Raw genomic sequence first — 13,771 nt, 5'->3', positions numbered from 1 at the left:
CGCAGTGCAGCTGTGCGGCTGTGCAGGCGCGGCTAGGCACAACGCCGCAGTGCGTGCGGTGTTGCAGCATGCTGCAGGCCTGCAGCCGAGGGCGACGCGGGGGAGAGGCGCCAGTGACCCAGTGTAACAGGACGCGTGGATGTTGGCGCAACATTTGCCAGGCGCAGTGTGCTCCACGGAAACCTTCCTCATCAGGGCCGAATTACCAGACACTCTCTCACGCAGTCTCTCTCACAGTCTCTTGCAATGTTGCTTAGCCGTTGTCACGGAGTTCTGACTTGCATGCCATTCATTTGTTGCAGCGCAGCCTGCGCCCCTGCGGCCCCGTTCAAATGCTGCTGGCCAGCCCGGCCTGCTGCCATGCGTCGCACGCAGCAGCCGACCAACACCACAAACGGCAGTCTACGGAACAAACACAAGAACCCCCCTATCCCTGCAGCCGCACGCAGGCTGCTGTGCAACCCTTTCTCTCCCGCACGCCATTTGCACTTCTTACCTACTCGAGTTCTACCTGGCGCCTTCACCGCTACCACCATCCGCATCACCAGTACAGCTCGCCAAAGCTCCAATGTCCATGCACATGCCCAACTGCCTAGCGGGGTGCTACCCCTGCCCGCAGGCCCTGCCCGCCCCATCTGCCCCTGCCCTTGCCCCTGCCCCTGCTCCTGCACCCCTCTGCCTCTGGACTTCGAGACCAACCAACGACACAACGACCACCAACCGCACCCAACACACGCTACGCCAACCGCTTGTGCATGAGCAGCCGCACGCGGTCTCCGAACCAGGCCTTCCAGTCGGGGTCGGTGTTGAGTACGGCCATGCCCCAGCCGCCGTACAGCTGCACCGCGGGCGTGTTGTCGCGGTACACGTGCAGCGCCAGCTGCTGCTGACCCCACAGCCGCGCCTGCTCCTCCGCCGCGCTCCTGTGTGTTGTGAATGTGTTGCGGAGCACAACGGAGGGTCGCACGCTCAATGCTTTTGTTGCAGAGCACAAACCGGCAAACGCGGGACAATGCATGCGATGTTTGTGTATATGTCAGAGTACAAGGGCAGAAACACAGTAGTATCAGAATATGCGTAGGAAAGCTGAGATGGAGGTACTCACATGAGCGCCTGCGCCACGCCTCGCCGCCTGGCGGTGGGCGCCACACACATGCTGCTGACGTAGGCGTACTCGCGCGTGCCGGGCGGCAGGCACCCCAGCACCCCCCGCTCCTCCATCAGGGACACCTCCACCACCCCCACCACCTTGGCACTGCTGCTGCTGCTGCTGCTGTTGCCGTTGCTACTGCCATCGCCGTTGTTGCTGCTGCTGCTGCTGCTGCTGCCTGATGGCTCCTGCTCCGGCTCCTGCTCCAACGCCACGAGGAGCTGGAAGACGGAGGGGTCCGAGTATTTGGTCTTCTGCTTCAACGCATCCACCACCTGCACACAGACACGCGTGTACATGTGCTATGGGGTTCGGGGGTGCCGCCAAAGGAGTGGAAACAGAAGCGCTGGGAGCGAGTACGGGAGTGAGGGAGTCGGCCGCAGTCGCCACTGCCGCCACAGCCGCACCGTGCCCAGCGGCTGTGTGTGTGCATGGTCCCGCTGCTCCTTCCCAGCCTCCAACCCCGCCTCCCGCCTCCACAGCTCCCCTACACCACCGCCACCACCGCCCACACCCCCTCACAATCACCTCGGCCCGGAAGCGCTTGTAGGTGAAGTCATTCAGGAAGGGCACCGGGTTGAGCGTGTGGAAGGCCTCTGACTGCAATACACACACGGAATGAAAGAAGACAGATTCAGGCAACACGTCCTCGTTCTCAGGCCCCTCAATGTCCGCTCGCTGCTTGCTGCTGCCAGCGCAATCCCACCGGCCGTTTCAAACTCCTCCCCTCCCCTCCAATCGCAGGCTGTTCCGTACGCCCCTGATTCACTGTCGTACCTGCAAGTCAATGATGGAGCCGTACTCGTTGTTGCTGTACGGCCGCACGCGGAAGCGTGTGCCGTACCGCGTGGGGAATACTGCATCCACGGTGGGTACCTGCCGCGGCCCCGGGGCGGAGGGGGTGCTGGGGCCGGGGCTGTTGGACTCAGAATCCGTGGCGTCCCCGGATGCGGCACTGCGTAGTGGCAGCGTGGGCGCGGCTGTGGCGGGAGAGGAGGTGCTGGAGGTGGCGGGCTCCGGCTCCCGGCCAGTGCTGCTGTTCGCTGACACCTGGCGGGCGGCGGCGTGGTGGTGGTGGTGTAGCCCTTGCCGGCTGGGTAACCAGGGCCCGGACGCAAGGGGGGAGCAGGAAGCTTCATGGAGGCTGCTTCTGCAGGGCACGGCGTGCGGGCAGCGCGCCGGGGTCAACGCTGGGAAGGCGCCGGCTGGCGGTCGCCGGGGAGCTGGCAGGACGTGCGGTGTTGCGCAAGCGGCCCCCGTGCCGGCTTGGGCTCCCGTCCAGCATCCGTTGCGTAATTTGACGACCGACATGGGAAGCACTAATTTGCGTGCCCAATGGGCCAGAGTTCGGCCTCGTGTGTAAGACGGAAGGTGCCAACGTCCGCAACAGTCGCGTGGGTCGCTCTAATTCTAATTATATTGCAATACTGTTTGACGGGTAACACATACAAATTATCTGTGGTCGCGGAAGAGCCCCTTTGCTCTCGATCTCCCTGCCCTGCCTATTCCGTACAATTTCGTCGCGGGTCGCTGCTGTGGCCCAGACAGCTCACAGCAGGGAGTCGATCCTTAGCGTCACCTCAAAATGGCACTGCATGCGACTGGGCCTGCCGCGACCGGCACCACCCGGGGTGCGAGTGCTCGCGCCTCGCGCTCGGGCTATGTCTCTGCTCCCAGGTGGGCTCACTTACAACACTACAAGCGCTCCTGGCGGGTGGCAGAATCTGCAAGCATATGATGTGTGGCGAAGGATAGGATCGCTCAGGGCCTGTGTTTCTGCGTCCTGGACCGCAGGTCACGGAGGGCGACGCCCGTCCGTGCTTCTGCTACGGAGACCAAGGCTACGGAGCAGCCGAAGGGCACGGTCAGCCTTGGTGAGTGGCTGGACATCGCGAATTGCCACACCCTTGCATCCCTGACTGGGCCGCTCTCTGCGCGTGACAGCATCACACCAACAGCCTTGCATCAAAACAATCGGTACAGTGACATCGCCCATGCGTTTTCTGCGAAATCGCTGCCAGCGTCGCGCCCTGGCCATCCTTACCTCCCGGCCTGCGGCAAACCTCGTTTCTCTCTCTCCCTCGCCCTCGCAGGCGCCCTGTTCGGCGGCCTGCCCAAGCTGGGCGTGACCGGCACTGTGCAGCTGGGCAATAAGAAGAAGGAGGAGAAGAAGGGGCCCGCCGCGCGGGGCGGCCGCGATGACAGCGTGGTGCGTGCGGGGCAGCTGTGGGGGTCTGGGGCCAGTGTCGGGTCCGCGCGTGTCGGGGTCGGGCCCAGGAGGTCAACACTGGTGGTCTGGGCACACCCCACACAGATTGCTGCAAATGTCGGGTTGGTTTGTGTCCAGACAGCGCTACATCGCATGTTCTTCGCCTCTTGCAACCGCAATGTTCCACAAAAATGCGCAACGGTTTGCGGGTGCGCAGGTGTTCGTGGCTGGCTCCACGGGCCGCACCGGCGCCCGCGTCGTCAGGTGGGCACCCAGCCGTGTGGTGTTTTGCACGGCGTGTCGCGCCGTGTCATGTGACGCTGTCTTTGGGGGGATATCGAGAACAGGCGCGCGGGCGTTTCGCACGTGTACCCAGAGGCATGTACGCGTGCATGGACGCGTGCGGGGACGGCGGCCCCGTGCCTGGAAACGGTGGGATGGGTGGCAGCCTTGGTGGCGGCGGCAACCGCAGCAGCCACAATGGCGGCAGCAGCAGTGGCAGCAGCAGCGGCAGCAGCAATGACAGCAGCAGCGGCAGTGGCGGAAGCAGCAGCGCCCGCCTGTGAAATCAGGAGGAGCATGCGGCCAGCAGCAGCGCCATTAGGGTTCTCGCGAGGAGCGCCTGCAGCATCAGCTGCAGCACCAGCTGCAGCAGTGGCGGGGCCGGTGGCGGTGGCGGTGGCGGTGGCGGGGTTCAGCGCCAAACTCTGCGAGCACGTGCGCACGCACACGCACACAGGGGCTCGCCTCCCTGTGCCCGCCAGTGGGGCCCCGGTGCTGGGCTCGGGTTCGTGCACGTGCATGTGGGCCGGTGGCGCTGCCATGCGGGGCGGGGCAGCAAGCAGTGAGGCGGGGTACGCGGGGGAGGCGGGGCACAGCACGGCGCTGGCAGGCCGGGCAGCAGCGCCCAGGGCGCCGCCCCGGGGTGCGCCAAGGCACGAAGCGCTGGCGCTGGGGTTCTGTGTGTGTATGTGTATGTGTGTGTGTGTGTGTGTGTGCGTGTGTGTGTGTGTGGCATGCAGCTCGGGCCAGCGAGCTTGGGCTGGGACTGGTGGCGGCCCGGCACAGGGCACACGGCGCAGGGCAGGGGCGCAGGTTGGCGCCCGGTGGCTGTGGCGACAGGGCCACCGCCCCTGAAGCCGGAGCTCGGAGGGCGGCCTGGGCTGGGGAAGGGCTGGCGGCCGTGGAGCAGGAGGCTGCAGGGCTGGGAGTGTGCACAGCGCCAGCGGCGGGCGGCGGCGGCGCGAGCAGCAGGATTGCGGCAGCTGCCACTCGGGCGACATCGTCGCATCGGGGTGTTTGGGGGCCAGCTGCAGAGGCCGGCGGCAGTGTCGGGCTGTGTAGGACGTGGCAGCGGCAGGTGGAGCCGCTGCCACTGTCGCCGCCGCCGCCGCAGCAGCAGCAGCAGCCCAAAGCAGCAGCAGTAACCGGCAGCGGCAGTGTAGCGCACGGACAGCGACGCACGCGCGTGCGTTCTGGGCCGCGCACCAGGCTGCAATGCCCGTGCCTAGCCGATACACGTGACCCCTCGACCCTGCCCTTGCACCACTCACCAACTCGCCCCTCACCACCGCCGCACCCGCACACGCAGGGAGCTGCTGGCTGCCGGCTTCACGGTCCGCGCCGGCGCCCGCAACGTGGAGGCGGCGGAGGCGGCGCTCAACGTGGCGGCGGCGTACGGCATCATCAAGCCGGAGCAGCTGCGGCAGGTGACGGTGGTGCCGTTCAACCTGGAGAAGCCCGCGGAGTTCGAGGCGGCCATCGGGTCCGCCAACAAGGTGTGTGTGTGTGTGTGTGTGTGTGTGTGTGTGTGTGTGTGCGACCGACTGCAGCCGTGCGCTCGCATGCGTGTGATTGTGTCCCCCTGCGCCCCGCCAAAGCATACTTCACGCACACCGTCAACACGCACCGACACGACAGGATACACACACAGGTGTGAGCCGACCCGCTGCGCCCCTCCATAACAACCCCCATATCCTTAGCTAAACATGAATGTAACACCCGTTGCACCCCCCTCACGCACTCACAGATCGTGTGTGCTGTGGGCGCGGCTGAGGACCAGGCGCTCAACTTCTCCGCCCCCAAGAAGGTGGACGGCGACGGCACCATCGCCCTCATCAACAAGTGAGGGACATGGAGAGGGACAGGGAGGCAGAGGGAGGGGGAGAGGGAGAGGGAGGGCGCCGCTGTAGGGGCGTGAGGGCGGAGGTCCTGGGGGGGCGGGCAGGGGCGGCGCGCGGCAGCGCGAAGGACGAAGGCCCAGACCGCAGCAAGCACGGGACACCCAAATCCAAACCCTTCTAGCATCGCCAACCGCATCCACATCCGCGAAACCACCCATGTTCACGCTCCTACGCCCCGAATCTTCCTGAACTCTGCAACCCAACCCACCTCCCCCGGACGGCCGCTCACTTGGTAACGACTGCGTCTGCAGTCTTCAGTGCATCCTGTACCACTTCCTTCTACTAATCATGAATGTAACCCCGACCCCACACGCTCGCCCCCGCACCCCAGGGCCTCTGAGCTGGGCGTGACCCAGTTCCTGCTGGTGTCCAGTCTGGGCACGGGCAAGCTGGGCTGGCCGGCGGGCGTGCTGAACCTGTTTGGCGGCGTGCTGGTGTGGAAGCGCGAGGCGGAGAAGGCGCTGGAGGCCAGCGGCATGGCCTACACCATTGTGCGCCCCGGTGAGTTGGGGAGGAGGAGCGGGAGGAGGGGGGAGGGAGGGGGGAGGGGAGAAGGAGGAAGGGGAGAGGGGGGGGAGGGGGAGGGAGAGGGAGGGGGAGAGGGAGGGGAAGGAGGGTAGCCGTTAATCAAAGGCTGAGCGGCAGGGAGAGGGACGGAGGCGTTCAGGGGTGCGGTACGGGCGGGAGGAAGGGATTGGGGGTTGTTAATACCGGGGCGTAAGGGGTGGCTGTAGTACTGTCACAGCCCAAAGGGAGCGGACTACATGCGGATTGCCAGAACCGGGTCGGCGTGGGAGCAAGGGGCTGGCGTGAAGTGGAGGTGGCGGGGCGGGCTGGTTGCATGCTGTGGTGTGAGGCGCAATGCGGTGTGGTGAGACTCCTGCATCGCACCAAACGGCACGCGGCCGCCCTCCTTTCCTGTCCATTTCGCTACACTCCTCTTCACCATCTTTACAACCTGCCTCCCCCGCGCGCAGGCGGCATGGAGCGGCCCACGGACGACTACAAGAAGACGCACAACCTGACCGTCAAGCCGCGCGACACTACCTTTGGCGGCCAGGTCAGCCGCCTGCAGGTGGCGGAGCTGGTGGCGGCGGCCTGCGCCAACCCCACAGCGGCGGAGAACAAGGTGCGGCGTGTGGCGGGGAGGGTGGGGGGGCCGTGGGGTGTGGTGGTGTGGGGTGTGGGGGTGTGGCGGCGTGAGCGAGCGTGCATTGGGAGGCGCTGGCAGCCTGGCAACAGCCGGTGACTGCGGGGCCCACGGGGTTGCACGCAGCTGGCGTGCTATGCTGTGCTGTGCTGTGGAGATCCAATGGAAGCTGGATGCAGACCGCACCGCGGCGACAGCACAACCTCGAGACAGTCGACACACGTGCACGAAACACATACACTAAACACATACACACACTCCCCCTCTCTCTTACACTCTTGCCACTCTCCCACGCACACACTCGCAGGTCCTGGAGCTGGTTGCGGAGACCACTGCGCCGCCCGTGACCCTGGACTCGCTGATGCAGGGCATCAACCAGGACATCAGCCGGGTGAGGCGGCGGGCGGGCGTGGGGGGCGTGGGGGGGGTGGGGGGGGGGCGCGTGCGTCTGCGGGGTGGAGGGAGCGTGTGGGGCGGGGCGGGGCGGGGCGGGGCGGGGCGGGGTGAGTGGGGTGTGTGGATTAAGTGGGACGGGGAAAGGGGCTACGAGGATGGGCAGCTGAGGGGGCGGCGGATTAAGCCAGTAATCCATGTAATGATGCGGGCAGCGGCGGTTCGGGCGTGTGTGGGCGCCCACACACCTACCCAGGGTTGTCTCAGGTCCGGCCCGTGGCGGCAGGTGGCGGTGCGGGCCGGGTACGGACCCAGCCACGCAGAGGGAGGGAGGCGGGCGGAGGAGGCGCTGCCGCTATCGCCGTGCTGCAAGCCGCGTCAACTCGGCATCATGTAACCTAGGAGTCGCATGGACGCACATTGTGTACCCCGTGCTTCGCTGCACCCACACCCACACCCCCACCCCCGCACCCACACACAGGAGTCCCAGCTGGCCAACCGGGAGCAGGTGGACGCGGCGCGGGCCGAGCTGGCGGCGGCGCAGGTCAAGGCCTCGCAGGTGCGTGCGAGAGGGGCAGGGGGGGCAGGGGGGCACACGGGACCGGGTGTGTAGTGGGGCGGGGCAGTGCTGTTGTGTGGCTGGCCGAGGTCGCCAGGGTCTGACATCAGGCAGGCAGGGCGTTACTATCAATCTCCCGTCTAGTCGAGCTTGCATCCTGCGGGTGCTCGCTCCTCAATCGCCGGCCAGTCCCCTCCACCCGCATCCACCCCCCCTACGCCCTTACATAGTCATGAACGTAACTCCACCGCTCGCTCTCCCGCCCTGTCCTCCTCTCAGGCCGCTGCCGCGCTGCTGGACGCGGACAAGCGGGTGGCGGAGCTGTCAGCCCGACTCAAGGAGGCCAAGGCCACGGTGCGTGCTGCAGAGGGAGGGTGTGCGTGTGTGTGCGTGTGCGTGTCTGTGTTTCGGATTGGAGCCAGCAGGGTCGGTCAACAGGTGGATCGGTTGGTGATATTGATGTGCGCATGAACGTGGGGTAGCCTGGAGGTGCACGGCTGGCATTCACACATGTGTCATACCAGCAAGAGTCCTTCACAGCACAGCCTTTCCTGCCACTAGGCACCATTACAACCTAAAGCATGTTCACACACATATACACATACACACATACACACACACATACACACACACACACACACACACATACACACACGCGCGATGCCCCCCTGCTCAGGAGGCGGCTGTGAGGAAGGAGGTGGCGCCGGTGCTCAAGAACGCGGGCCCGCTGGAGAAGCAGCTGGCGGAGGCGCGCAAGGCGGCGGAGCGGGCCGTGCTGCTGGAGGCCGCCAGCAAGGTGGGGGGGGGGACTGGGGAGGAGGGGCAAGGCGTGTGGGGGGAGGCCCGAGGAGGGTGTAAACACCAGCCCAAACTGAACCAAACCAAGCCAAACTAGCGGAGCACAGGTACATGGGTGTGTGTGCTGGGGCTACCTGGGGCCACAGCTGCCTGCCCAGATCCCATTGTGCCGTGTACTTGCGTGTGTGCAGGCGGGTTGGCGTACACGCGGGGAACATGACCGCTGATCGGATGTCATGACTCAAGATGACTCATGACTCGTGACCGCCTGTCGTGCTGCCGCCGTGTGTGTCGTGCCGCCTCGCAGGTGGTCCTGGAGCGCGCCCGCAAGGCCGCCGGCTCGGGTGTGCTGCTCAGCGACAAGGAGCGCGCAGCCATTGTGGACGAGGTGGGGAGGGTGGGGTGGGTGGGGGGAAGGCGGGGAAAGGCGGGGGGAGGGTGGGAAGAGTGGGGGAAGGCGGGGGGAGGCGGGGGGAGCGGGGGGAGCGGGGGGAGGTTTGGGAAGGCGGGGAAGGCGGGGGGAGTGGGGGGAGGGTGGGGAAGGCGGGGAAGGCGGGGAAGGCGGGGGGAGGGTGGGGAAGGCGGGGGGGTGGGGGGAGGGTGGGGAGGGTGGGGAAGGCGGGGGGAGGGCGGGGAGGGTGGGGGGAGGGTGAGGAGGGTGGGAAGGGTGGGCAGGGGGGCGGTTGTAGATACCAGCCCAAACGAAACCAAACCCAGTGCAGAAGGGGGCAGGGGGAGGGTGCTTTTGGGGTGGGTGGGTGGGTGGCACAGTGTTGTGCGGGCGGGGACGGGCTGCAGTTGCGGTACAAGTGCTGGGTGCAAGCAGACCTGCATAAGGTGTGTGGTAGACGGGCAAGACGGGGAGCAAGGTTGTTGATGCACGCACGCCCTTTCCTTGTGCCTGACTCGGCCTCGCACCCCGCAGGTGCTCAACCCCAAGCCCGCCGCACCGGAGAAGCCGGCTGCCGCCGCCGAGCCCAAGAAGGGCAGCGCCCAGATCTTTGGATTCTTCGGAAAGAAGCCTGAGCCCGCCGGCCCGGTGGGTAGCAGCAGCAGCTGCAGCAGCAGCAGCAGCAGCTGCAGCAGCCGGGGGAGGGGAGGGGAAACGGGCAGGCGAGCAGAGCTAAGGAATGAATTATGCACATGACTATTGTGATTACGGAGGTGCCAGGAGCGTAGCACGCAGCAACCTGACAGTGAAATTTTGTTGTTGTGGCGTGGTGTGTTGCAGACTGAGGAGGAGATTGCTGCCGCTGAGGCCGCCGCTAAGGCCGAGGCTGAGGCCGCCGAGGCCGCCGCCGCCAAGGCCAAGGCACCCGCCGGCCTCTTTGGCGGCTTCTTCACGCCCAAGCCCGCCGGCCCGGTGAGCAGCAGCACAGGCGTACACCGCGTATGCGGCACTCGCGGTAACGGGTTCATTTACTCCACTTGACTTGGGGAGCCTGTGCAGTTGTTGTTTGGTGGCCAGATGGGAACTACGGCGTATGGCAAGCGTGGGCCGTGTCACAGTGAGCTGCGGCTGTGATGTGCTATCCTGTATTCCGCACTTTCCCGCGACTGGTGGCATTCGACTTTCGTCTGCACATCATCGCACAGCCTTCGCTAACGCGCACCTGCTTTCGACGCTATCTCTTTCTCAGACCGCGGAGGAGCGCGCCGCCGCCGCCGAGGCGGAGGCCGCCGCCGCCGCCGCTGCTGAGGCTGAGGCCAAGGCTGCCGCCGCTGCCGCCGCTAAGGCCAAGGCGCCGGCGCCGCTCTTCGGCGGCTTCTTCATGCCCAAGCCCGCTGAGCCCGAGCCGGTGCGTACCGTAGTATGAGCGGGTGCGGCGGTGGCAGCGGTTTTGCTCGGCCAGAGTGCTTCACGCCTACCTGCCGGCCGCCTCCTGCTGGTGTTGGTGTGGGTGTCGAAGCGGCTTTGGCATGTCGGGTGTTGTGATGCAGTACGCCGGGTGAAGGAGGGCACTCAGCAAGCGCGGGGGCTCTGGCGTGACGGTGCGTGCGCTAACGGCTTGCCGTGCTGGCGGGCTTGTGTTGTGTGTGATGCAGGAGCCGGTGCCGGAGCCGGAGCCCGTAGCGCCGCCGCCGCCGCCGGCCGCCAAGAAGGCCCGCGCCGTGCCCCCGCCCGTGGCCGTGAAGGAGGAGGTGGGTGCGCGCGTGTGTGTGTGTGTGTGTGTGTGTGTTTGTGCGTGTGTGTGCGTGTATATATGTGTGTATGTGTGTGTTCGTGCCTGGGACATCCTTGCATCGCCCAACGACAATGAGAGAACCTGGTGTGTCCGTATGCGGGATGCCCCCACCCGCTCATAACCGCTGACCCCCTGCTCACCCTGCAGGTGGTGGTGGTGGAGGAGGAGGTGGTGGTGGAGGAGGCCAAGCCCACCTTCTCTTTCGGCGGCTTCTTCAGCGGATTTGGCAAGGCCGTCAACGCCGAGCCCGAGCCCGCCGCCGCCGCTCCCGCCGAGCCGGAGCCGGCCAAGCCCGAGCCGCCCAAGGCCGCGGAGAAGGTGGTGGAGAAGGTGGTGGAGGCCGCCGCGCCGCCGCCGCCGCCCGTGCCCAAGCCCGCGCCGCCGCCGCCGGTGAGAGCTCGCCTGCACAGCGCCCAGCCCTCTTGCCTCTCCCTGCCGCTGTTGCAACCTGTCTGCCTCGACTCCATCCAACCATCACTGCTCCCATGTACACGCAAACCATCCAGCTGTGCCCCTCTCGTTCAGCGCCATTTCATAACCAAATTCTTTCTTGTATGCTACCCGCTGCTCCCACTGGACGTCGGCACACTTTTATTCAGTCACTCTTGCCTCCGCGTGAACGGCCATCCCCCCTCCCTCGCCCCACACCAACCCTAGGCGCCCAAGCCCGCCGTGCCCGAGGTGGACCCGGCCGTGGAGCTGGCGCGCCGCCGCGTGGTGGAGGCAGCCAAGGCCAAGCTGGCGGCGGAGGCCGCCGCCGCCGCGGCCGCCGTGCCCAAGGCCGCACCGCCGCCGCCGCCGCCCGCGCCCAAGCCGGTGGTCGAGGCACCCAAGCCCGTTGAGGCCCCCAAGCCCGTGGAGGCGCCCAAGCCCGTGGTGGCTGAGGCGCCCAAGCCGGCTGAGGCACCAGCGGTGAGCGCTTAGCAGCGCCGAGAGTTGGCGTTGGGTGGACGGGGCGGCTGTATGGGTGCAGCTGCTCTGAGGCTCGGCAGCTTGGCATGCCAGCGGCGTATATACCGACGGCGTGATTCTGGTGTGCTGAGTTTGCTCGACCAGAATCCCTCTGCCTCATATCCATCCCCCCCCGGATACCTCCCATGCTTCATGGGGCAGCGTAACTGTAGCTGCAACTGCAATTCCTCACACGCACACGCACTCAACTCTCCCCATCACCCCCATCGCCCCCACAGGCCGCCAAGAAGGCGGGTGACTACGACGAGGCTGCCGCCGCCAAGAACAAGGCCGACGCCAAGGCTTGGTGAGCAGCAACGGCTGGGGCAGGGGGTGTCCGGCTAGTCGCCCAACTGTGGGGCCGAATGGGAGGCCGACTGGGGCCGCACATACTTGTTGCTCGCGCTTCTGATGGCAATTGACCTCAAGGCGGGCATCGTGGCATTCGTCGCCGGGCCTACATGCATGCTGCCACGTGGCCTTGCGCGTCGTCACGCCAACCTCCTGTGCTTCCTCTCCTCGCTCTGCTACCTCTCCAGGATTGCCGCCTGGAAGGCTCAGTCCAAGGCCGGTGCCGCCAAGCCCGCCGCCGCCGCCGCCGCCACCGTCGCTGCCGCCGCCGCCGCCCCCAAGGAGGAGATCCCCGCCAACAAGGCCGAGGCCCAGGCCTGGTGGGTACCAAAGCTGTTTGGCTGTGTATGCGGGTTGAGGACCGAGCGAGAGGCGCGTTCAAGCCGACCGCTCTTCGCTCAGCATCCAACACCTCCTCTACCTACACTGATCCTGCATCGTGGCGTCTCTGCTTTTGCACAAATGAGAATATTGCTTCACTAATATTGTTTCAACTCGGCGCACTCATGCGCAGGATTGCCGCCTGGAAGGCGCGGACCAAGGGCGAGGAGCCCGCCGCCGCCGCCCCCGCCGAGAGCGAGGTGGTGGTCGAGGAGAACCCCGTGTCCAAGTTCTTCACCAACCTGTTCGGTTAAAGATCCAAAACAGGTTTATATCCTGGATTCTGGATCCTGGACATGAGGCTGTGATGGAGGTGGCGAAGGGTGTGCGATGGGGCCTGTGTGGAAGCAGGTCCGTGGCCCCGGAGGCTTGCGCCAGCCAGATGCGTGGGAGTTGCTAGCCCCTTGAGCTGTGGGGCGGAGTGGGCAAGGAGGGCTAGTCCTGGCTCTGGTTTGGAGAGGTTAGCGCACTAGGTGGGCTGTGTCGAGGGCTATGGTCATTCCGCCACTCCGGTCATCGTGTGCGGGTGGTGTGTGTGATCGGTTAGGTTGTGTGTACGATACACATCTCCTGGCGGCGTGTTGCAGGTTGCTTGCGTTTTCCAGGCACGCCTGTGCTACTCAGTGCGACCGAGCATGCTTGGTGAGGTCACTTGCAATAGGTTTAGATCAAGAGGCGAAGGAGTTGGATTCAGGAGGCTTATGTCGGAAAGGCGTTCCGCGGGGTGTGCCGTGCAGGGAAACGGAGTGCAGGGAAACGGAGGTGGTACGGGTGTCCGTCGGACGCGGATTGCAGCACTGCTGGTGATAAGACTTTAGCACAAATCGGGACGATGTCAAGAGAGAAAGAGAGAAAAGACGGACCCTGCGCTGCCACAATTTTGAGTGGGCCCCGTGCCAGGGCTCCACGTGCCACTGGGTTTGAGTCTTTGAGTTCGAGATGAAGACAGAAGACCCCTCAATTTTCATGCCAGAGGGGAGCTATAGTCGCTCGGGCGAGCGACAAACAGGCAGGCGCGGTGGCCGGTCGGCCGGCGCTGTGTAAAGCAACAAACCGTGGCGCCTGAGAGCTAGGAGCTGTGACGCAGCCACGACCGCAGTGGGACAGCCCCTGCGGCCCCCGGCCGGACCTCGGCGCACCTTGCCGAGCTCCCCAAGAGGTTCCAGCAAGCAGCAAGCTGCCGTACCGTATGTCGTTTGCAACCAGCAAGCTGCCGAGCATGAGAAGCAGACAGGCACTCAGGCAGTCGCGGACTAGTGTGTGGGCTGCGCTCACGTGCAAGTGTGCAACGCCATACGAACCATAAGCCGTCTGCTGCGACCTTGTAGCGGCTGTAGGTTCATGCTACAGGGCTTCCCTGCCGTTTACCGCCCTCGCGGCCTTGCTTGAGGCCTGGAGCAGGCTGTCAACAACAGATTCACAGGCCGCAGCGCCGCAGTTCCCATTGGGCACCGGCAATC

At 65.7% G+C, this 13,771-nt stretch overlaps 2 protein-coding genes across 2 annotated transcripts; one reads left to right on the top strand and one right to left on the bottom strand.

Annotated features, from left to right (window-relative positions):
* Positions 1-91: 91 nt before the first annotated feature.
* Positions 92-2,563, bottom strand: CHLRE_06g269100v5 (uncharacterized protein). Its single transcript, XM_043062907.1, has 4 exons — positions 1,928-2,563; positions 1,679-1,750; positions 1,106-1,425; positions 92-923 (listed from the first exon to the last, which is right to left on the bottom strand). Exons 1-4 carry the CDS (start codon positions 2,459-2,461, stop codon positions 737-739), a joined length of 1,113 nt encoding a protein of 370 aa, XP_042923613.1. The 5' UTR covers positions 2,462-2,563; the 3' UTR covers positions 92-736.
* Positions 2,564-2,663: 100 nt separating this feature from the next.
* CHLRE_06g269050v5 (uncharacterized protein) lies at positions 2,664-13,367 on the top strand. Its single transcript, XM_043062906.1, has 22 exons — positions 2,664-2,827; positions 2,945-3,024; positions 3,244-3,359; positions 3,577-3,623; positions 4,951-5,137; positions 5,389-5,483; positions 5,874-6,043; positions 6,520-6,671; positions 7,000-7,083; positions 7,567-7,644; positions 7,924-7,998; positions 8,321-8,440; positions 8,750-8,830; positions 9,368-9,481; positions 9,674-9,805; positions 10,083-10,241; positions 10,489-10,584; positions 10,776-11,018; positions 11,286-11,540; positions 11,819-11,886; positions 12,119-12,250; positions 12,445-13,367. The coding sequence occupies exons 1-22, from the start codon at positions 2,736-2,738 to the stop codon at positions 12,563-12,565; spliced, it is 2,697 nt and encodes an 898-aa protein (XP_042923612.1). The 5' UTR covers positions 2,664-2,735; the 3' UTR covers positions 12,566-13,367.
* The last annotated feature ends 404 nt before the right edge of the window (positions 13,368-13,771 follow it).

This window comes from Chlamydomonas reinhardtii, chromosome 6, assembly GCF_000002595.2.
Source record: "Chlamydomonas reinhardtii strain CC-503 cw92 mt+ chromosome 6, whole genome shotgun sequence".
Lineage (NCBI taxonomy): Eukaryota > Viridiplantae > Chlorophyta > Chlorophyceae > Chlamydomonadales > Chlamydomonadaceae > Chlamydomonas > Chlamydomonas reinhardtii.
This window is presented reverse-complemented; position numbering and strand designations above follow the sequence as displayed.